At 47.6% G+C, this 23,800-nt stretch overlaps 6 protein-coding genes across 6 annotated transcripts; 3 read left to right on the forward strand and 3 right to left on the reverse strand.

Moving 5' to 3' along the window:
• Window positions 1-256: 256 nt before the first annotated feature.
• On the forward strand, window positions 257-1,548 carry GLRG_08093 (uncharacterized protein; the record flags this gene model as incomplete). The annotated part of the gene is made up of 7 exons (XM_008098778.1): window positions 257-320; window positions 382-419; window positions 477-518; window positions 605-852; window positions 917-1,094; window positions 1,153-1,407; window positions 1,465-1,548. 7 exons carry the CDS (start codon window positions 257-259, stop codon window positions 1,546-1,548), a joined length of 909 nt encoding a protein of 302 aa, XP_008096969.1.
• A 2,392-nt stretch (window positions 1,549-3,940) lies between these two features.
• Window positions 3,941-6,631, reverse strand: GLRG_08094 (uncharacterized protein; the record flags this gene model as incomplete). Its single annotated transcript, XM_008098779.1, has 6 exons — window positions 3,941-4,299; window positions 4,358-5,070; window positions 5,126-5,608; window positions 5,685-5,762; window positions 5,833-6,419; window positions 6,617-6,631. The coding sequence occupies 6 exons, from the start codon at window positions 6,629-6,631 to the stop codon at window positions 3,941-3,943; spliced, it is 2,235 nt and encodes a 744-aa protein (XP_008096970.1).
• A 2,086-nt stretch (window positions 6,632-8,717) lies between these two features.
• Window positions 8,718-8,948, reverse strand: GLRG_08095 (uncharacterized protein; the record flags this gene model as incomplete). The annotated part of the gene is made up of 1 exon (XM_008098780.1): window positions 8,718-8,948. One exon carries the CDS (start codon window positions 8,946-8,948, stop codon window positions 8,718-8,720), a length of 231 nt encoding a protein of 76 aa, XP_008096971.1.
• Window positions 8,949-11,727: 2,779 nt separating this feature from the next.
• On the forward strand, window positions 11,728-12,213 carry GLRG_08096 (uncharacterized protein; the record flags this gene model as incomplete). The annotated part of the gene is made up of 1 exon (XM_008098781.1): window positions 11,728-12,213. One exon carries the CDS (start codon window positions 11,728-11,730, stop codon window positions 12,211-12,213), a length of 486 nt encoding a protein of 161 aa, XP_008096972.1.
• A 1,474-nt stretch (window positions 12,214-13,687) lies between these two features.
• GLRG_08097 (acetyltransferase) lies at window positions 13,688-14,374 on the forward strand (the record flags this gene model as incomplete). Its single annotated transcript, XM_008098782.1, has 2 exons — window positions 13,688-14,084; window positions 14,157-14,374. The coding sequence occupies 2 exons, from the start codon at window positions 13,688-13,690 to the stop codon at window positions 14,372-14,374; spliced, it is 615 nt and encodes a 204-aa protein (XP_008096973.1).
• A 917-nt stretch (window positions 14,375-15,291) lies between these two features.
• Window positions 15,292-18,681, reverse strand: GLRG_08098 (WD repeat domain-containing protein; the record flags this gene model as incomplete). Its single annotated transcript, XM_008098783.1, has 3 exons — window positions 15,292-18,099; window positions 18,160-18,294; window positions 18,370-18,681. 3 exons carry the CDS (start codon window positions 18,679-18,681, stop codon window positions 15,292-15,294), a joined length of 3,255 nt encoding a protein of 1,084 aa, XP_008096974.1.
• Between the last annotated feature and the right edge of the window lie 5,119 nt (window positions 18,682-23,800).

Consider the following 23,800-nt stretch of genomic DNA (forward strand, 5'->3'; position numbering starts at 1 on the left):
GGGGCCCCTGTCCTTGCAGCAGGGCCAGCAGTCGAGCTGCGAGGCCGGGCAGAAGTGGCAGAGTAAAAATTTCCAACTGTCTGTCTCCAAAAACTTTTGAACCACACACTCTACGTACTCTTCGAACCACTTCGTGTCGTGTGATATCCGTGCCCCCCAACCCCGACGACCTCCGGAGACTGCTCTTTCTCTTGATCAATTGGAAGCTCGTTTATCATTTCTTTCATCTTTCCAAACGCAAATACACACATTCAAGATGTCTCCGCCTGTTGCTTCTGGACGGGAGAGGGAGTCGAACACTGCACGACTTCTGGGCTCCGGTATGCATTTTGCGCCTGGTCTCCCATGATGCGCAAAGCTTAGCATGCTGACTCTTCGCAGGTTCCGCTGGTATCGCCGAATTGGCCGTCTTCCACCCCGTAAGTTTTGCGACAGGCTGCATTGGTTTGAATGAAGGAGCTGATGTGAAGCTTTAGGTCGACACCATTGCGAAGCGATTGATGAGCAACCAGACCAAGGTACGTGCGATCACTGAAGACGTTTCAGAAGCTTCGGCAACACGACGTGCTCAAGAGACGGCTGACACGTATTCCAACGATTCTAGATCTCCGGCATCGACCAGCTCAACCAGGTTATCTTCAAGGACAAGGCCACCGCGCCCGCCGGCCGCAAGTTCTTCTCCCTCTTCCCCGGTCTGGGCTACGCCGCCGGCTATAAGGTCCTGCAAAGAATATACAAGTACGGCGGTCAGCCCGTTGCCAGGGACTACCTGAGCAAGAACTTCGGCGAGGATTTTGAGCGCGCTTTCGGCAAGAAGACTGGCAAGGCCATCATGCACTCCACTGCCGGCAGGTGAGTCTACCTTGGGTGAAGGAAGCAGCTGGGCCGGAATCATTGCTGACTTGCAGAACAACAGTTTGATTGGTATCGGAGAAATCGTTCTCCTCCCCCTTGATGTCCTCAAGATCAAGAGACAGACAAACCCCGAGGCCTTCCGCGGTCGTGGCGTGTTCAGAATCGTCGCCGACGAGGGCTTCGGTCTGTACAGAGGATGGGGCTGGACTGCCGCCCGTAACGCACCTGGTTCCTTCGCTGTAAGCACTTTTGCCTGCTCTGATCTTGGTTTCGACATGGCTAATTCTAGGTACACAGCTGTTCGGTGGTTCCGCTTTCACGAAAGAATACCTCTTTAAGCTTGAGGACTACAACAAGGCCTCGTGGTTCCAGAACTTCATCGCCTCTATCGCCGGTGCATCTGCCTCCCTAGTCGTATCCGCCCCCCTGGACGTCATCAAGACCCGTATCCAGAACCGCAATTTCGAGAATCCCGAGAGCGGCTTCAAGATCATCTCCAACATGATGAAGAACGAGGGTGCCGGCGCTTTCTTCAAGGGTCTTGTTCCCAAGGTACTTTTCCACCCTTGCCCTTTCATATTGACGCTATTTAATGCTAACCTCCCTTAGTTGTTGATGACTGGCCCGAAGCTGGTCTTCTCCTTCTGGCTGGCACAGACGCTCATTCCCGCCTTCGATGGTATGCTTAAATAAATACGAAAAAAGAGACTCAATTATAGAGGCCACGGCGTTGGGTTGGTAGATATGGAGTCTTTGGAGCTAAACCTGCTAGACGGTTGGGTACTGCAAGAACTCGACGAAAGGGTATTAGACAAAGATGAGAAGCAAGGTGTTTCGCTGGTCACCCAAAAGAAAAGGAAAAGGTGGTTTAAGGCCCCAGATAATGTACAACAACGTAGGATTCATTCGGATGAGACAAATCACCTCTGGTTTTAATATACATTTACAAGACCATGGAGCCATTTCCAAAAACCAAATGGGCGTCGGTGCGGATCATGTCCCAGCTCCCGTCTGGCTATCGCTACCGAACAGTGAATATACCGCTGCTCTACAAACCCTTGCTGGATTCCGAATATACACAAGTCGGATCCTGAAACCTGCCCCGGTGCTGTAGATAAGAGTGACGCGATACATTCCCAATTGGCCATATTCCAACCGGGTGCAAAAACTTCCACTCGGCGAGGTGATATATATCCTTGCTCCACGCTCCCCGCTGAATACCCAGAAAGCTCCTCTGCGAGGCTTCGTGTCTCGGTGACGGCGCTGCTGTCTTGGCCTGCTGGGAGTCTATACTATTTCGGAGGCGAGATCGTGGGTTCCATGCAGACGCCAAGGGCCCTCGAACCGGGTAAGCCATGGATGCGTTGAACAACACATCTCGCTCGTTGTTTGATATAGCGACTCAACAAACACTATCACGGGTGATTCTGTCCGCTCTGGTGCCCTCTTTTGCTCCCGTTTCCGCGCCGTGCTGTTGTCGCTTCGGTACAGTTTCACATCGATGGTACGCGTGTAGATCGAGCAGGACCAACCTTCATGCCCACTGCCACTCTTCATCTCGAGCTCTAGCTAGTCCGTGCTGACGATGCTCGACATTTTATGTAGTAGCCCTTGATTCGACAGGGACTGGCCTTCAAGCGTCGTCTTTTGCCTCTCTTATCCGCTATCTCTTTTTTCTTGGCTTTCGCCCACGCAAGGTTCAGAACACCCCGGGGGCCCAGCATGACCGGCCATGGCCCACAGGGGCAACAAGTCGTAGCAACATGGACGTGTTTTTTCCCCCCTCCATCACCGTCCTTCGGTTCCTTGACATAGAGGCCTCCAAGACGATACCTGTGGCCGCTATGAACGTCAAACCTACAAACGGACAATGAGTGGCCGTAACTCTTTCTTGATTGGAAGAGGACGGTAGATGGTGCCATACTGTCTTTTCACATGGGCTTCTTCCTCAATATCAAATCACATCCAGTCCAGAAATGGGCGTACTGCGGGTTGACCGTGGGCGGTGACCACGCCCGACCAGATCTCGCAGTCGTGAGGCCATTGGAGTCTCTGCCCTCTACCGGCTGGCTGCGCCGTCCCTTCCTCCGATCATCGCCGGGCTGGTCGCCGCCAAGAACAGAAACCGAGGTCTTAAACCAAGCCTTTTTGCCCCCGGGTTGCTTCTTCCATGCTCAAGCAACGAATCAACCGCCGGTTCGGGTCTCCCAGCTCTGCTCAGTTGTGACTCAAGGAACCTGGTATGGCGGGAGAAATGGCCTCCAAAGTTAGCAATGAGACTTTTCAGCCACGCACACCTCATCACCTGGGTTCTCGTGGAAACATTCGCTCGTGTTCATGACTTGATAGGCTTCGCGGGGGGGGGGGGGGGGATGCTGCCATCGAGCATGACCAAGGAGGGAACATTGCCATCTTGCAGCTCGGAAAAACAACCTTATCCGTTCATATACCCACGCAGGCACATGGCTTCTGTGAGTCCAATTGGGGCACCGAGTCCACCTCGAACGGTCAAGTTGTCCGTCCACACTCTGGCCACGCCGACAACCCAAGCCTATCCAGGGAGCAAGTCAGGAAATCTAACAGAGAAATTTCTGCAACCATTAGAGACCAGGGCCCAGAGCACTTTATCAACCATTCCATACAGCTAATAATCACAAAATAGAATAAGTCAGGGGTTGGTAACAAAAGGTACTTCTTGTCAATGGCTGATCTCTATGATTCTAGAGATTGCTGGTAGTAGACAGAGTTTATGTACACACACGGTCCAACGGGGGAAGAACACACCCCATACGAACAAGACACAAAAGTACTTCCAGACGCTTTGAGCACGGTGGCTCGTCCCGCCTTTATTCTACAACGCTTCTCTTGATCCAACTCGAGATCCTAGTTTTCCCTCACCCATGTCGAAAAAAAACCCACTGAAAAGAAAGCACACTCTGTTCCCCGCTCAACCTTTACCTTCACCCTTCTTTCCCTTTATCGTCCAGTCCGGGGGAGCCTGCGACACCGAGAAGAGATGCGGCCGCCTTCTATATGCAAAAAATACCATCTAAGCGTGTTCGTTCTCGTGTGCGTGGGGCACGTCTCAATCATCCTGGTTATTGACCGGAGCATATCTACCACTGCCGCCACTGCTCTGGTCTCGTGTGCGACCGACAACTCTGGAGACCCATCCACTAATGGTGCTGCTCGCCTCGCCGTCCTGACCCTTGCCATCGGGAATGTCAGGCGGGTCCAGTGACAGGCCGGGGATGGCACTGTTGGCGGTGAAGTTGCCGGGTCGGCCTCGATAGTCAATGGACCCGATAGGAGATCCGACGCGCATAAGCGAGTCGTTTTCGGCGGCGTGTATCGACGGCGTTCCGATGGCAGTACTGGCGTCTCCGAAAAGCGAGTCCATCTCTTCCAGACGGACTCCACAAGTTTCGGGGTAGATGAAGTACACTAGGTGTTTCATGTCAGCCAGGTGACGTTCATAATGGGAAGGAAGAGTGCAGCTTACCGACAACAAAACTGACTGCGCAGAAAAAGGCGTGCACGAGATACAACCGCCACTTGATCCACTCTTGCAGAATGGGCGTCATCTCTCCAACCAGCCAGTTGAAGGCCCAGTTGGTCGCCGTGGACAGACTGGCACCCTTGGAGCGAATGTTCAGGGGCAGGATCTCCGGGGGGTAGAGCCAAGGGATCGGTCCCCATGAGTACCCGAACGCCGCGTTGTAAATCATGACAAATATGACGACCAGAGTTGGTGTGTACGTGATGTCGAGGTAGATCCAGTACGAGATCAAGGACAGCGAAATGGACATGATAATGGCACCACTCAGAAGGATTGGACGCCGACCCCACCTGTCAACCAGGTACCAGGGAGGGATGGTCGACAACAGGTACGTAATTCCGTTGATACCAGTCATGAGTACAGCATCGTGGCCGACCCAGCCTGCCGACTCGAAAACGTAGGGGGCGTAGTAGCTAATGACGTTGATGCCGTTAAGCTGGGCGAGACCCTGGGCCGACATGGCAATGAAGACGCGGGTCTTGTACTTGCGGAACATCTCGGCGTACGTGCGCTCCCCTTCTTGTCGCTGGAGAAGTACATTCATCTTGATTTCGCGGTACTCATCCCTGGCCTTGGGATTATGGATGTCACCCTTCCCGTACAAATTGGCAATGACGACGATACCCTCCTCATCATGATCGTTGTCCAAAAGCCATCTGGTCACAGGTTAGGAATGCGCGCAGAGTCTCACGAACAGACTTGAAAACGAACCTTGGGGATTCGACAATCACCAGACTGCCGAAGCCGAGAAGAGCTCCCATCACGCACTGCATCAGGAGAGGGAGACGCCATGACATGTCGCTGTCGATGAAGCCGCAGAAGTAATCGACCCAGACCGAGGTGGTATAACCGATAATGTTGCCAGAGAACTCGATGCAGGCAAGCTTTCCACGGTTGTGCGGGGGGGAGATCTCGGACTGGTATACCGGAACGATGGTGGACAAGGCACCGACGCCCAGACCAGCAATGATTCGGCCAAGCATCATCATGGGCATGCCGTTGGCAAATGTCTGGAGGGCGCCGCCAACGAAGAAGATCATGGAACCGTACAGGATAGTCTTGCGTCGACCGATGATGTCTCCCACCTTACCGACAATCAAGGAAGAGATGAAGGCACCGACCTCGAGGATGGCAACCATGGTACCGATTTCGGCCGTGGAGGGCTGGTGGAAGTAGTTCTTGAAGTGAGGGCCTCTGTGGTATCCACGTGGTAAGTAGCAATATTCCCCCAAGGCATGGGTGACAGCAGCTCGCGAGGTGGTGAACGTACGTGATGATGCCCGACATGACACCTTGGTCATACCCGAAGAGGAAGACACCCAACGATACGAAGATACTCGTAAAGTAACTGCGGCATTGCAAAGTCAGTCAGCGGGCTCGTCGGTGAGGAAGTGAATCTCGGGGAGAGCGGGACGCACATCAGGGCGCGGCCTGTGAGGCCGTGAACAGAGGAACCGCCCGACATGATGAGGCCAATGACTCGCTGCGCGCGGGTCGGACGGGGTTGGGGGATGTCTGGGACCTCAATGGCCTCCTTATTAACGGCTCCACGACGGCTTGGTGAGGTATCGTGACGGCCGGGAGAGAGTTGGATGCGAACGCGCTTCTTCTTGGAAGGCTTTGAGTGGGAGGGATGCCTTTTGTGGACGCCGGCTAGCAGCTCGTCATCGATGTCGCTAGCGAGCTGGATTCGGAGGGGGTCTTCCTCGTCGGCAAGCTGCTCAGCGAGGTCGCCAGTGTCGGTCCACGAGTCGGAATCGGAGGCGAGAGAGTCCTCAGGTGACGGGTGGCCGTGATGAGGGTCCTTGTCGTTATTGTAGTCGTGATGGTGGCTGTTGTGGTTGCGGGTGTGGGAGGAGGAGTGGTGGTGGTCACGGTGGTGGTGGTCGTTCCGATCCGAAGCAAGCAATGACGTCGCTTGGTCCTGGTGGTCTGGATGTGGACGGGACTGCAGGGTCCGCAGGGGGATGTTGGACGGAAGACGTCGGCCGTTTAAGGAAGGAATCTTGGGTGGTAGTGGGGGCTGATTAGCAGCAGCGCCCTTCCGCTCTAAGAAGAATTGAAAAGGTTGGGAGTGGGAAGGGTTAAAAAGAATGTTTTGGACGACGCCTGGCGGAGACGGCGAGTCGAGTCGAATCGAGCCGAGCGAGTGAGAAGAGAGTAGTCGATGGGTGACGGATCAGTCAGGGTCTGGCGGCGAACAGGCCGAATGGGCATGGGGTAGGTAGGTAGGTACTCCTGCAGCTAGGTAAGTATCCGTACTATGGACAGACAACACAACCCAGGTAGTGGGCGAAAGAGACGGTAAGCTGCGGGCGGGTGGACGAGCTAGCCGGGGCGTGGAAGGCGGGCCACTTGGGCGGAGGGAAAGGACAACTACGATTGGTGCCGGTAGGAGGGAGACGACAATGGGCAGTGGATTGGGCCAGGCTGGCTGGGGGTTGGGCTGGCAGTTGGGAAGGGACGGCGGCACACAGGCGGCTTGCGGGTGGCAATCTGCTGCACAGTGACACACTGTCTTCCCGGGAAGCCTGCAAACGAACAAGGAACCGGCCTGGTCGAGACCCACTCCACTTGCTGCACCGCTGTGGGGACGCGATGCGCCGCTCGATGCAGGACTGCGTCAGACACATACTGTAGGGGACGCAGTACCTATAGCGCTGGTGCTGGTGCTGGTGCCGGGTTGAAAGCTGCTGATGGAGCCGCCTTCTGTTCAGCTGTTGAAGCAAGCAGAATCCGGAATCCAACCTGCTCCAGAGTCTTCGTCCCCTGATGCAAGATGCCGCTGGTTCTCTGCCTCTTGGTTCTGCTACTTGGCGCTCAACCCAAGACAAGATAAGGAAGAAGAAGCGGGGCCCGAGAAGCAGGTATTGGAGTACAACAAAGAGGTGATTGCCGATACCGACACCGAGCAGATGATCGGATGTCAAACAGAGTCTCCGTCTCCCAATGCAAGATGCAGTCTACCGGACGAGGCCTTACGCAACGGTGCAGGAAACGGCCAATGGAGATACGCACGAACGAAAGAGAAGGGGGAAAAAACGACTTTTTGATAGACGCCGCTTTCCCTCAACGTACCTTGAAGTCCAGATCAGGTAGTGCAGATCCACGCAGCACGCATCCAAGCGGTCTGCCTTGGCACACACGAGACAAAGTCGGCTGGGGTACCGTATTCAACAGCAAGCGACACTCGTAGCAGGAATAGATAGCGAGCGGTAGGGTGGAAAACCGATGACGATGAAGGAATGGGGGGCCGCCTGCTAGTGTCCGTAAGGCGGCACAATGGGTGTGTACCGCCGAGCCGGTACAGGAAAGGTCAAGAATAGAACAGATGATGTTGAGTAGGAGGGCAATGATAGTAGATAGACAGGGCATAAAACGCGATGGGTTAATCAGTAGGTAGTCATGTGGTCGAAAGTGCAGGTCGTGGTTGTAGTGTAGGTGCGCACCGAACGAAAAGAAAGTATCAGATGGTCTGGATGATGGCCAGGTTGCGGTTTGGGGAGAGGGAGAGAGAGAGAGAGAGGGTTGATGGGTTGAAAATGGTTGGGCTTGTGAACCTCTTCCAGGGACGACCTCCTTTTCTTCGAACGAACAAGAAAAAGAAAAGCAACAAAACACGTTGCTGCTTTAGTTTCCTGCTGCCCCCTTCCTCTTTCCCCCCTGAAATGAGGATTATCCGATCATGCCGCAGGGGTTTAACGGAGCCAAGAGAAAGGGATCAGGGACCTCGTCGACAGGACGGCCTATCCAATGCCATTGCAAGATTGCGCGGTTGCACATCAGCCTTTCTGCAAACACCTCAGAGCAGGTTATTAGGTTATTACTGGGCACATTGAGGATACAAAGGGGCAGAAGAGAGGCTTAGGGATTGGGGGGGGCCACTTAACTCCCAACCAGCGTCCCCACGAGTTTCTAATAATGAAATCCAACCCACTCTCGGCCGCCTGCGGTTTGGGATCTTGACGGGTTACGTATGCTTCGACTATGCCGCCTTTTCAATCCCAACTTCGTACCGTACGGCCCTTGGGATCACCACGAGGTGTGCACGCACGTGAAACCCGTGGGCCGTGGCTGACTCGATCAAGTGGGTGACGCTCGGCCGTCGTCGGGGTTTTCTCCACGGAGGGGTACGACCTCTCTCTGAATCAAATTGGTAATGAGCCCCCCGGCCCGATTGCCACGGAAGGACAAGTGCGGATGCCCGGCGTCAGGGCTTGCATAAACCCCCATCCAGCTTTCTCGAGATGAGGTGAGGCGGCGTCGTCTTCGGCCCCCCTTCCTCCCCCTCTATCCTCCCCCTCTAGCTCCATGTCCGTCCGTACCGTGTCGTTTCGACAGACGTCTTTCCGGCGGTTCTGTGGCGAAACAGAGCGACGCGGCCGCGTTTTCCTTGGATGACCATGCCGGTGGAGGAATGAAGAGCCCGGCACCTGAAAGTGAGTGTGAACAATAGCGGAGGCGGGATCCACAAGGGGTGTGCTCTGGCCGTCGTCGCCCGACCGCGTAGGTCTTCTTCGTCAATCGACGTCATATCTTGGTTTCCATTAGGGGTCATCCCTAGTCACGAGTGTCCGCAAAACAACGCCCCGTGGGCGGGACCAAGGAGGGTCCATCCTCCCAGCAGTGCCTTACCCCAGACGATCCAACCCGCCCCAAAGCCAAAAGCACCTTTGCATCCTCCCATCGCAAACCTCGGATCTTGCGAAAACCAAGATCGAGTTGCAGCGCAGGGAAAGTGTCAAGGTGCCAGGGTGTAATGTCTTCATGTGACCGCCTGACACCTGATCGGTATGGTTGGTCGACGAGTTATAACGACGGACACGCGATGCGCGCCTCCGCATCCACTACGGCGACGGGGTTGGCGCCGTGCCCCAGGACCACGAAAAGGCGAACAAACTTGCAGGTTATTGTCATCTGGCCCGGCGTCTCGATTGTGCTACTCAGCATTCCAAAACCCCACCACATTGGATCCACATAGAGTGGAAAGATGGCAACGGGCGCCGTCCACGATGGCCACCGTCGAATTCTCGTGGTCCCCCCATATGCGCGCTTGAGACCTGCATTTGGCACAGCGGGGCCCTCTAGGTATACAAGACACAGGTACAAGTACTTACATTGTATATAGTTTACGGAGTACGGATAGAGAACGAGCAGGTCCACCTCTTTGGCTCCTCCCCCATGCTCCCCCCGCGTGTGCCACGAGTCGTACCCGGTCAGGAAGAACCCTTTCCCATCGTGGAGGCAGAGGGGAAGCCCGAGTATTCTTGACTAAGACATTGGGGGAAATGAGCAGTGGGCGCTGCCAGGAAGGATAGCTTATAATGTGGACGCCGTCGGGTGGGTTTGTTAACTCAAGAAATCTGACGGATGACCACAAGAAACGATGCTAGGCAATGGACGTTTGGCTCGGAATCTTGTAACTAGGTAGGTACCAAGAGCATTAAAACTTTAAGTTGAGTACCTAGTCACCGTTCTCCTTCCACTCATAAGCAAGCAGTAATTATTATCTAAATCTTTCTTTGCCACAGCTGCTACCGAATGATGCGGCGCCAGGCAGGACCCATGTACATATTCTCGCAGGCAGCTGTGCTGCTGGATCTTGCTAGGCCATTTGCGAGGGAGAACAAGAACGCTCGAGGCTTCAGCCCCAAACACTAGTTTATACTATGTCAAACAGGATCCTCAAAGCTTAGAAAGAGGCTAAAGGAGAGTAAGCATGAACTAATTACAGTCATGATGGTAGACTATGTCCCAATGCGCGATGCATGTAGATGGTCCACGGTTAGCAGACGTCAACTCTGAGAGATGGCTCTCAAAATCCGCTTTAGCCTATCGACAAGGGCAGCAACAGCACGAAACATTTAGATTCCCAAGCAATACCAGTATGTCTTTACGAGACACAAACGATTTCGGGGTTTAGTCCCTAGCGTTTCTTCGATCGTATTGCTGTGAAGCTTGGTGTTGATAAGAGGGTTGAGAAGCAGAGGTTTGCTCTTTCCCTCACCCCCTTGAGGCGCCCGTCATCTTATACCCAACATGTCCTCCATATCTTACAATAGTGATCATGGGTGTTGTGGATGGTCAAGTTCGTGGCGCAGCGGAAATATCTCCAGAGCATAGAAGAATAGCTCTCCAGGTTAGTGCGATCGAGGACTCATGAAATCAATAAGACGTCTGTCAATTAAGACACAAGCAAATACTTCCACCTCCAACGTGACTATAACTAGATACTTCTTGTACCATGCTAGTATTCTTTTCCGCCGGAATTCTCTACATAACAGCAAACAGTCTCCTGAACGCGTATGTTGGCATTCTCCTTCCATGCATCGCCATCATGCCAACGCACATAGGGATTCTACGAATCATGCTCTTTATGACGGTTATATTCGGAACAGGCTCCTTACTTTTTCTCCATATTGCAGTGTCAATCTCTTAGCAAGTTCCGGGACAAATGCCCTCGCTCGTCTGACTATTGCTTCAACAATAGCATCGTGCGCGGAATCGCTTTCAGGGGAGCGATACTAAACTGCATTGCGGGCTGTTATTTGGACTTTTACCGTTGTTCATTGTTTGGTCGCTCCATATTCGTAGGGAAAACAAAGCACTTATTAATGTTTTACTAAGTTTTGTGTTCATGTATGTCCTATAACATCCAGCATCAACTATTTGCATACCTCGGAAGTCGCCAATGGAACCGTGTTGATTAACACATAGACTACATATGTTGCAATAGTGCAAGTATAGCCACTGCTATTCGGCCGAGTAATATGTCATCCCTACTGAGTCCAATTTCGATGGGCAAACTTAAGCAACCAGCTGGCAGCTCTAATTTCGAGCCCTGGATGTCTCAACTATATCCAACTATCTGACGAGGTCGAAATATGGACAAAAGAGAGTGTGCCGATTTCGCAACATGAGAGAGCCAATTGGCGATCATGGGTAGTAATGGGGACAGAAGATTCTATTCTTATTTTGTTCTTTGTGTAGGCATTCAAATAACTATGAACAGCCATGTGCTCGTTCCTTCCTGGATTAACCACTTTCTTTCGCTAGGGTCGTTCCTGCCTCCTGCCTCCCACTTCAAACCTTCGTCACCTTTGTAATTATCACTCTTATCATCAAGTCACAACTCACCTTCAAAACTCCACATCATTACAACTCGGCAGAGAATCCTCTTCAAACCACAAATCATTGAATACGAGGTAAGTAAGAGGCTGGTTGGCTGGAGAGTTTGTATCTTCTTCCTGGGAATTTCCTCCTCAAACTACCCTCCTGACCTTGCCCGCAGCTCACTCATCGGACCGTTCGTGATGCCTCCTAAAAAGCCTCTTACCGACTCCGCTGCCACAACCCCGGGTCACAACTGTAACAACTCCGAGGTCGGTCTCATGCTCGCAATTTTGCGACTGATCGACCGTCCCGCCATTGACTTGGACGCCCTCGCCGAGGCCGTCGGTGCTGCCAGTGCCAACGCCGCCCGTACGCGCATCTCCGCTGCCGCTTCGAAGCACGGTTGGTTTACCAACTCTGCCACAGCCACCGCATGCAATGTCAGTAACCCTGTGACCCCTCGCGGTAAAAAGGCTATCGGCTCCAGCGGACGGAAGAAGAAGGCTCCAGCCGACGAGTCTGACGGCGAGGAATCCCAGACTCCCTCGAAGAAGAAGCGTCTCAATACCAAGTCCAAGAGCGCTGCCAATGCAGAGCCTGATGGAGGAAGCACCGCTCACGAGCTACACGGCGATGGTGAACAGAACGATGCTCCCAAGGAGGCCGATGGCGACGATGGGGTCTGAACATTAGGATGGATTCACATAATATTGCCGAGCCTTGGCCTGGTCATTGAATGGCGGAAATAGTACCTTGAGGGGTTGGCCATAAGCAAGAACGTTGATAGATTAGACGCTTATTGAGACTGGATGGCAACAGACCTTGGTTTTTGAGAATATGGGCAGCAGAGCACTCGAGGTAGAAGTGTGGACAAACAAACAATCATGACTGGTCTAGCTTTAAATGAAAAATGAACATGGATTTGAAATCATAACTCGCGTCGTAACGAAATGGGCGAAAGTATCAGCTATCGTGAACTTGAACTATCTCATAAGCAATATTTTCAGCCCATCTCAGTCGTCTACACATATTCCCATCCCGGCCATTCACCCCACGCAGGGCTCTGGTATTGTCTTGTTATGGAATACTCCCTGCTACCTTAACCTCAGCTACTTATGGGCAATCCACTCTGTCAGTGTCCAATCCGCTATCTCATCAGCCCGGGAGCTTGAATAAGACAGAGGACCTTCCACGGGTCCATAATCTACCCATGTGAGGGCAGAGTCAGCCCCATTAGTTTGAAAATTAGTGATATGGCCGAAAATGCTTGTATTATTATATTCGACGGTAGGTTGTTGACCCAAAGCTTGATGGGACGTCGAGGTGCTTCAAGTAGCATTGCTGGAGGGAACAGGCAAAGTCACTCTTGGTTCGGAACTTACGTTCATCAGAGGTCATAATGAAGTAGAGAAAGTGTTGATATGGGCCAAAATGTTAGTAGTGCAGGTAATCACAACCATGCTGTGGCCTGAAGACTACCTTTGCACACACAATAGTATCACGCAGCTTTTATCAGAATAGTGGAAGATCTACTCACACAGCAATCCAACGGGCTCCGAGCAACAGCCAACGTCCCAGACTATTATTCACGTTCAAGCTCAGGTTCGGGCACGCAAAACATAAAATAAAAGACTGTGTAGAACTAAGTCATGAGAAGAAGGTTCCTGTCAGATCGAATCAACGTGTTGGTAGAACTGAATGAACCCAAAGTGTCTTTCACCGACTGACATTGTCTTCTCTCTTCAGTCTTCACGTTGCCCCTTTACGGGTTGGTCACGGAGGAACGACTTTTGCTCTACTGTTCCAGTTGCAGACTCATGGTCATGCCTAGGTTGTAGCTTAGAATACCAAAAGTGTAGCAATTCCGATATTACTCCTATATACAAGTTCTTTGATTCTATATCCTCTTCATGAAACCTCTTCATGAAACATGATGTGTTGACGTAAAATTGTGTCTGGGTAGAATGCACAGAGTACCAATGAGATCGATTATAGTCTCACATTAGACCCCATCAATGGCTCTTAGAAAGTTTGTTTATAGATTATAAAGTAATGTTATACTAAAAGTAGTATTATATAGTAATATCTTATATAAAGCTACTTTATTCTGTTTCAGAGTAACACCACCCCGCCTCTTAACAACCGCCTCAACCCCTCGCCATGGCGATCTTGAGCGCCCTCATCATCGAACCAGCGACGCTCGAAGAAGTCCCCGCCCTCACGGAGGTCTGGTTCGCCGCCTTCGCGCACGATCCGGAGATCACCCGCCTGTGGCCCGACACGCCCCGCGTGCGCGCGTGGTGGGACGACGCCAACCGCGGCGACATGCTCGGCAAGCCCTTCCAGCGGTTCGTCAAGGTCGTCGACCCAGGCGCCGTCGACGCCCGCGGGAGGCCAAGGGTCGCGGCCTGGGCCAAATGGGACACGTCCATGCCGGCGCGGCGGGGGCGCCGGTACCCGCCCTGGTGTGAGGACATGCCGGCGGAGGTGTGTGACGCGTTCTTCGACAAGGAGGAGAGGGAGAGGGCGCGAGTCATGGGGGACGAAGAACATTATTGTGAGCTGCCCTCCATCTCAGGGAGGCGTGTGCTCCGGCTCGGGTCGTTTGCTGATAGGGCGGAGTGAACAGATTTGGACACACTGGTGACGCACCCTGATTACCAGCGGCGAGGCGCCGGGTCGATGCTACTGAAGTGGGGTTGTGAGCTCGCGGACGAGGACGGGGTCGGGGCGTACGTGGATGCGAGCAAGGCCGGCAAGGGACTGTATGAGAGGTTTGGGTTTGTGGACAAGAGCGAAGCCGATGCGGGCGAGGTTGCGTCAATGGTGAGGCGGAGGCGCTCTTGAGGTCACAGCTTCCCGGTAGAACATGAGGACGAAGGGACTCTATCATGAGCTGGAGAAAAGGCAACGGCCGGCGGCGATGGGTGAGCTCCAGCAGAATCATCATTGCGACCCGGTAAAATACTTCAAGAGGAATCGATATTATGGGCCAAGTGCAAGGCTCGTGCGTTCTACGATGTTCCAAGTCATGTTTCTTACTCCGGCCGGCGTGGTCGGCTTGATTAAGGTCACATCTCGCAGCCATGGCTTACACATCTTATACTCGATTTAACGTTACTAGTCGATCGCCAAGACTTTAGACCTAGGTCAAGGCACTCTGTATAGTTCGTCCCCTATCTATTGCAAAGAGACGTCTACACGCGTGGTTGGCTGAAGCGACTGACCTATCGTTCTAACGACTTCCCCGATCTTCTCCTGAGACGTTCCGTAGGCTAGTAGTATCTCGAGTACCCTTTATATAGTCAATCTCCTTTAGCACTTCACTCTTGAAAAGCAGACCGGACTACAATTACTTGTACCTACGTTTTCTATGCTATACTTTGCTCCTTGTTCCATCGGGCTATTACGCTGCCTCGCTTACTTCTCTTTACTTTTTCCCACTGTAAGGTAACGTAATAATATAAGCAGGTAGTAGCTCTAAGGTTATGCCATGTACAATCAACACAAATTAAGAAGCGGTAGTTAAGTTTTATTGGCTTTATTTAAAGGGGATTTTAAGTAACTTCTTAGGTTCTTTGATAGAAGAAATAATCTTCTAAATATTACAAGAGGAGCCTTTCGTAAGAGGTCATAATTCTTTGTATTCGTTTAACAAGAGTATTTCTACATCTTTAGTCTCTATAGGCCATAGCTGCCGCCAGCTCCCGCTACATAGGAAGGCTTGTACCCGACTAGCCACGCTGGAGATATTTTCATCATTTTTAAAGCGCTGCCCAGGCGCTTTTCTCATAATCAATCTCCTCTTCAAGATCGAATTCCCATCCCTGGTCGTGGATGGGGTCGTCAACGACCAGGTATTGCTTCGTCATCTCATCCAATTCCTGGAGATCTATATCTTTTGCCATATTCTCCGCGTGCTGGACCTGACAGGCAACAGAGGGCATGTCCCGTAAAGGTCGATAGCGAGTGACCTTGAGCGATTTGCGGCGGAACATCTTTTGGTTCTCTTGTTGCTCCCACTCAACCTTGGCTAAAAGGGGCTGTGACGGGTTACCCTCAAAGTGAAGCTCGGAGCGGTAGAGGCCGAGATCGAGATATTGTGGCCCCTGGATTACGCCAATAGTAGGGTCTCGGTGCCGAAGCAGCTGGCCCCTTGCTAATAACATTCTTCCTCTTTCAACCCCCGTATGAGGCTCTGCGCCTGAATTGGGGGCTGGAGGCTCTTCGTGCTCAATGATAGGCATCGGGCGACGGACTGGGTGGGCGCCTCGTGGTCTTACACCAGGTGGAATTGGTGGCATGATGTACTTCGCAGGTGGCTCGTCCTTCTCGTCCAGTGATAGGAGCATTACCCTTCCAGTAGCATCCCCAATAGCCAGTCTCGAGAAGCAGGGCGAGAAGGCACCGCATGATATAGCACCAGGAGCCTCTAGGAGATCTCGAACAAGAGGCTGCCGCAGGTTCCGCACATTCCAGACCTTGACCACACCATCTGATCCGCCAGTGTAGAAGCGGTCCGGCGTAGTCCCCCATGCGGTGAACTTGACACCAACGTCTGCCTCTTCACGGTCACCAGAAAACTCGTCGATGGGCTTCTTATGCCGAAGGACATGGATCGGTTTATCACCGCGGGCGGTATCCCACACGTAGACTTTGCCATCGGTGCAAGCAGCCGTCACGTAGGAGCAGATAACGCTGTTGGGCTTGATGGTAAGCTCGTTGATGTCCCGGGCCGGACAGTCCAGGCATTGGATCTCGCCAAATGCTGTATCTCCCTCAGGCGTCTGGCTAGGTCGGAACACTCGAACCTGCGTCATCGTGTGGTCATCCACCATCAATCCAGCTGGCGAGGTTGCCACAAGGAAGCTGGGCAATGTAGGGTGCCAAACAACCTCGAAAACGTTCTGTGTGGATGCCGTCAAAACCTTTATTTTATCGCCCGTCAGGCAATTCCAGAGACAGATTTCTCCAGTGTTCCTCTTGCCATCGGGTATGTCGTTATCATCTCCGGTCAAGCTTCGTGGGGAATAGCCGACAAGAAGCAAATGTTGCACTTCCGGCGCCAAGCCCCATTGCATTGTTGCCGGAAAATAAGCCCATTTTTGTGTTCCCGTCGTCTGTTCATCGCCTTCATTCCAGGCTCTGGAGCCGGAATAGGTCTGGTATGGGCTTGTAGAGATGCTGTTGCTGTCAACATTGTAAACACGCACGGCATGGGAGGCAACATCCGCAGCGGTGGCCACCATACCGCACTCGTGCTTGGAAACGGCTACAAAGTTGACGTTGCCCAGGTGAGCCCAGGTGCCCAGCACAGTCATGTTCCCTCCCGTTTTGTCGACTCTCCAGACCTTGACTGTCTTATCGAAACTGGATGTGTAGGCACGATCGTTGATTTGGTCATAGTCAGAAGATACGACCGAAGAGTACAGCCAAGGACTCTGGCTCTCCCTCATCGCCTCTGTCGAGTTCTCTCCCTTCTCAACAACCGGGCGCGGAATCCTGTGATCAGGATAGGCCTTCAGCTGACCCCTTGTAGTAGAGCATAACAGCAGGTTGCCTGCCTTGTTGTACTGTTGGTTGTGCGAATCGGAATGGGCTGTGGCGCCGCAGATGAAGTTAGTATCCGAGGTCCAGACGATGGTCATAATGTCACCGGCGCAGCCCACCCATTCAGCCCGCAACTCCAGATGATCCTCATGAGCCTTCCTTAACTCGTTCGAGAAGTTGACCTGCCGTCGCATTCTTCCAAAACCTCGGTGGCCATCAATTTCACGAGCGAACAGAAGCGAGGGTATCTGGCTCGTGCGCTGCGCTTCGCCCTGCTTATCAGACTCATCCAGCTCAAGTGTCAACACTTTTGGCTGCCTGGCTGGTCTCTTTTGCCTGTCAAGTAACTCGTCCAGCAGATTCCTAATCGCCACTCGGTCTCGTTGTGCTAAGGCTCCCCGCAGCTCAAGCTCCGGCGGTATGACGGTGAGCAGCTCTGGCTTCTTGCGAAGCAGTCTACCCAGTTCTCTGACTGTGTCGCTGCGCCTCTTGGTCCTGGCCTTTTTGCCGGAACCTTCTCGGATCCTTCTCCACAACGCCTCCATCTCATCAGGCGTGAAGTCAACATGGAAAGGGAGTGGGCCATGCGCTACCGCCGTCGCACTCGTGCGGATAAGCTTGCGTGTGCCGCGAAAGATCCTATTTCGCTCTTCGGTAGTGATATATGGCCGCCTTGGCATATTCATCCATGCGATTTTGGCCCTGCGCCTCGCCGTGGCCCGCGCCGATTGGGATGTGCGAGTCTTCCATGACTTGAACGACTTCGCTCGCGCTTTTGTTCGGTAGTTCGTGGGCGAGACAGGAGGGCCCGGTAAGTCCTGAGCGCAGGGCCGCGGCTTGGTCTGGGATGCACTCGCAGGGTGTGTCGAGGATTTCCGTGGAATCGAAAGTGTACGCGAAGAAGTTACTGGCGTGCGTTTTGAAGGCGAAGTGTTCGGGATTGCGTGGGCTGTGGCAGAGACCGAGGGTGCTCTTAGAGAGGGCGATGCCTGAGTGCCCGCCGGCCCTCCAAAGACAGGTTGCTGGGAAATTCAGTGTCAGCTCGCGCCTGCCGCGTATGATTTTCTACGATTCGTCCTTACGAGATGCCCATAGTAGTGAGCTACTAGGTCGCGTGCCTTGTCCGCCAGATCCCTCTCGAGGGCTAGCGAAAGGAAGCCACCTTTGTGGGTGAACTCGAGTGAGAACTGAGGTGTGCTGCCGATATCGTTTATGACCTGTGGCCATGGCGTAAGAAATCGTAACTCAAGGCCTGGAGTCTTCGAAGGCCCTGCAAGACCAATTCTACTTACTCTTGTACCAATCTCGTAAGCGTTGGCCTTGTCCACTGGGATCTCCGCCAGGGCAGCGTCGATGTAGGGCTTGACCTGTGCCTTCAGACAGGCCGCGAGGTCGCGCGATTTGCTTGAAAGGAAAGAGCCATTAGAAACGCGCTGCCGCTTGCGGGGCGGCTCGCTGTTAACGGCAGTTTGTCGTGGGCTCGGTGGAGGAGAATCGTCAACCGTCGTCAAGTCAATACTGACAGGAAGCTCGTCGCTGGTGAGGTCAATCACCGTCTTCGGAGGGTTCGCGGGCTTTTCAGGGCTGCCGTTGAGGGCGAGCATCTTTGAGGGGAGCCCGCAGACGCGTCCGATTTGGCAAAAGTCTGGGCGCGTGGATGAGTCGCCGGCGCGTAAATTGTCAAATTGAAGTTATAAAGCAGGTAGGTCAAGTTCGGGGAAACTATAACGGTAACAAAGTATAGGTAGGTGCTAGGCAGAAAGGAATATAGAAAAGTGGGTCTATTACGCACCTTCTACAAGGGTTTACTGTCATATGAGATAAGGAAAGAGTCTTTTATATATACATATACTGAATTTCAAATCATATATTTACCAACTTTATAAGTATGTCTATCTAGTAAAAAGTTAAGGTTTTTATTTAATTTATTATCTTCTTATTAATTTAAGAGAAAAAAATACTGTTTAACAATTATTAAAGAATTTAATAGAAAATACAACTTGTTTCTAATTTCTATCTTTCTTAGAAAATCTAATGTTCTTAACTTCGTATCCAACATCGTCTTTAACATCAAAATCATTCATGTCTTTGTATTTTAACTCAATAATTTCAAAAGTCGATCAGAGCATTGGCCGTTGGCATGAAGCAATGGCGCTCGTCGCACCCTCTTGAGCCTTGTCGTCATCTACTACCCATAGAGCGGCAGTAACAAAGCATACACACTTACATCATAATGCAACCACAAAAATTAAAATCAAAACGGGCTTTAAGCTTAATTGGTGACGTAACATCATGCTGACAATATGTTCAGCTGTCACGCGACGTAATGTCCGAAGCTCGACAGCTAGACGCGTCGAACGCGGTCGACGGTCGTCGTCTCCGCACGCAGACCTTGGGCCAGCTTGTAACCGCCAGTTGTAACCGCTAAGTGCATTACTCAAGTTCCCATGGAATAGGTATGAAGCTCGGGCGTCTACCAATCATTATCCTACCTAGATAATTAGTTACCTAGGGAAGTAAGACATTTATAGTACCACCGGTAGGCCGGCCTTCGCCCGTCGCCTCCCGGGCCAGAGTTAGGGGGTTCGTGAGATTCAGAAGTCCGTAGCCCCACAGTCTGTAGCCCCACACACCATTGACCTCCGGCCGGGCGCTGGCGCTGGCGCTTGCGTAGTGGAATTATTGAGCGGGTTCTGTCAAATAGTAGGGATTGTAATGGTTGCTTGATTGATTCTGTTATATGTTATGTATCTATAGTAAATTACTATAGAAATAGGGAAAACCCCCTATTTCTTAGTTAGGAAATCCCCAGCCAATCCTAGCGATATTATTAGTAGACTTACTACTAGAAGTAGGGCTAATTTACTGCCTATTCCCTGACAATTCGCTATAAGGTAACTATGTATTTACTAGCTAATTTACGTGTAATTCTACTATATTTAACACACCCCCTTAGCGCTAGTAACGTAGTTAATTACTACAGAGCCTGCGCTAAATATCCTCTATATATAGCCTATTTATTTATTAATTATCCTTTAATATCTTATATGTTTTCTTCTTTTATCTAGTAGTAAAGCTTTACTTTATTATTAGCTAATTTTTACTATTAATTTACTTTAAGGCGTATATATTAGTTACTTATATTTAATTAAGCTATAAATATAGTAAATTATAGTGTACTAAGTGCCTTTATTAATCTATTAGCTATTAATTTAGTAGACTTCTTATATTTAATAGTAATCTAATTTACTACTACTTCTTATTATAGCTAGTAGTTATAAATATTTATATACTATAGCCTTATCTATAGTTAGATAAGCTCCTTAGTAATAAGCCTAATAGTCTAAGTATTATTATAGCTAATATAAATAGTTAGTAGCTATTTAGTAGCTACCTACTTATTAAGTAATAATTTAGTTTTTATTTATATTAATAGTTAAATACCTAGCGTAGTAATTAATCTACTAGTAAAAAGCGCCTCCTTTATAGTAGATAATAGGGCTAGTAATTTAGCCTTAGTAGTTAACGTTATTACTATATCTTATTTATTAGCTTACTAGGAGATAAGCCCTCTAAATAGCTTTAGTACGTACGCTTATAAGCTATAATAGTTTAGTAAGTTATTAGTAAATAAGGCGTCTAAAGTAACCTTTAATATATTATTTTTACTACTTAGTGTTACTTTATATTTAAGGTAAAAGTGCTATATTTAGTAAAAATATCTAAGTATATAATTTACTACCTTTTAGTAATTTAAATTTAGATTATAGTTAAAGTAAGTAAGCTAGCTAGCTATAAAAGTAATATCTAACTAAGTTATTATTACTATATATAGGATTATTCTTACTTTTTTTTAATATTAGTTAACCTCTTATAATAAGGCTATATATTTACTAAGTAGTAGCTTAGCCTTTACTATAAGTAATAATTTATTATATTTATATTTATTATTTATTAGTAGTAGTTTTATTATTTTATTATAGTATACTACTTATAAAAGCTAGAAATAATAGTTACTTTAGTTATAAATTACCTTAAGGCTAAAGAACTATTATAATAGGCCTCTACTTTTAAGGTAGTATTATTACTAAAAAGCTACTATCTTATTACTTACTTACGCTTTATTTATATAGTAATAGGCTAATATATAGTTATTAATATAAAAAAAGAATATAATATAATCCTTCTTCTAATAGTAATTCTTACTAAGCACTTAGTAAAAGCCTTATGTAGTAAGTCCTTTTTTAAGGTGCTTTTACTATAGCAGTAGTAATTACTAAAGCCTATATAGCGCTTTTAGTAGCTAGAGAATCTAGCTAGAGATTTAGTAGCCTAAAGGTATCTTTATAAATACTACCTTATTAATAGTAGTATAAATAAATATATTTACTATATTATATTAAAGTAATTCTAAATTAAAGTAAGTAGCTATTACTATAAGTATTTTAAATAATATACCTACTAATATAGCTATATAAGTATCTTATAGATCCTTTACTTATTAGTTACTATAAATAATAAGTCTTACTTTAAATTTAGTTAATTAACTATATTTATTAAGCTTATAGGTATATACCTAGTAGTAGCTAAGGATTTAATACCTTTTAGCTACTACTTATAGCACTATTACTTAAGATTTTAATATTTTATGCCTATATAGATATGCTTTTTTAGTATCTTTAAATTACTTTTTATATAAGTAGCTTTTTAACTATCTATAAATTAGTAGAGGGTGTAGTAACTTTTAATATATACCTATTAGCTTATAAAGTCTAGTAACTTCTTTATTATATATTAGTAATTTACTAGTAATATTTTTATAATTATTATACCTATTAAGCGTTTTATAGTTAATTAAGTAGCCTTAGGTATACTTTAGCTAAAAGTAGTAATCTTTACTTATTAGTTAACTTTATAATATACTAAACTATATTATTACTTATAAGCTGCCTTATATATAGTCTATAATCTTTTACTATAAAGTAAGCCCTATAAGGAAAGTAGCCTTAAATAAAGTCCTTAGTATAATCTAACTACCTATATACGTAGTAAGGTAATACCTTTTTATAACGCCTTTAAATAAGGTTACTACTAGCTAGAGATTACCTAATAAGCTAGCTATAGTTACTTAGGAATTAAATATCTTTTTACGCTTAGTAACGTCTTATAAATTAATTATATAGGGATAAAATAAGGTATAAGGGATTACTATCCTTATTATTTTAGAACTATTAGTTCTTAGTAAGTTACTAGCTTATAGGCTATTAGCTATTAATTTAAGTATTTACCTATTAATTATTTTACTATTAGTAATTATTTAGCTATTAGCTATTAGATTAATTAATTTAAAACTATTAGTTCTTATTTTACTACCCCTTATATTAATATCTATAAAAGCTATAAAAAAGGCGCTTAGTAGTAATAGTAGTAAAGTAAGAAAAAGTATAAATTTTACTTACTTATAACGTATATAATAAGCAAGCGCACTAGATAAGTAAGCGTGCTACCTAATTATAGCTACCTTATAAATATAACTAAGAAGTAACTATAAAATAATAAAATTAATTTAAACTACTTAGAATCCTATTCTTTAGATATTTCTTTATTAAACTAGTATGTTTATATATTATATCTAGTGTTCCTATAGGTGCTATACTACTGTTTACCTGTTTCTGTCCTTAATCTATAACTACTACTCTAATACGTTTCCTCCTTAATCTAGGTTATTACCTCTCTTTATAACTAAATATCCTATATATTAGCTACACTAAGACTCCCTCCTTACTTTAGATAAGTTTTTTTTACCTTTTTATATTAGTTAAGTAGGTTATTCTCTTTATAAAAAGTTTTAACCTTAGCCTTTAATAAAGTATTCTTATATATAATTCCTAACGCTCCTTTAAGAATATACTTAGTAGCTATTAATCTATATATTAGGGAGCTATTTAGATAATTAATAAAGTAATCCTTAATAAGAGTTCCTTAAGAAGATATCTCTATTATATTATATAGTGTCTAGGAAGTCTAAGCTAGTGGTGTTATTAGAAGGGATCTTAGAGGTGTTAAAGTGTATAACTTAACATCTAGCTTTAATAGCACACTCTCTAGACTTAGAGGGATAAGCCCTACCCCTCTAAAGCCTCTTTAAATATTTACTTTTATAAAAGCTTACTTAAAGGCGTTATAAAATACTAAAAAGAAGTTATTTTTTATAATATAAGTATTACCTTATTATATCTTATCCTTAATTTCTTAACTATACGCTAGCTTTAAAGGCCTAAAACACCTAATATCTAAGGGCTAAAGTAAATAAGATAAATAAGGTAGTATATAAAAGGTAATAATATTATTTTCCTTATAATATAGCTTAAAGTCTATAAAATAGTAACTTTTATACTTATTAATAATAAGAAGGTAATATTTCTTTTTTATATATAACTTTAAATATTAATTAAAGTGCTAGAGCTAATTTAGGCCTTTTTATTTATTATCTATCTATTTTTAGACGTTATAATAACCTAGTTAGGTAGAAGACTAGATTTTATATACTAAGTAAAGAGGAGATTTTTACCTCTAATAATAATATATAGTAGGACGCTATAACTAGATAAACTAATAGCCTAAATAACTATAACTTATTCTTAATTTCTAGGCTGCACTATTTTTATATTTAAACGTCTTTTAGAGCTTATAATAACTATTTTAGATATAATCTAGCTTATT

Source organism: Colletotrichum graminicola, assembly GCF_000149035.1.
Source record: "Colletotrichum graminicola M1.001 genomic scaffold supercont1.36, whole genome shotgun sequence".
Taxonomy (NCBI): Eukaryota; Fungi; Ascomycota; class Sordariomycetes; order Glomerellales; family Glomerellaceae; genus Colletotrichum; species Colletotrichum graminicola.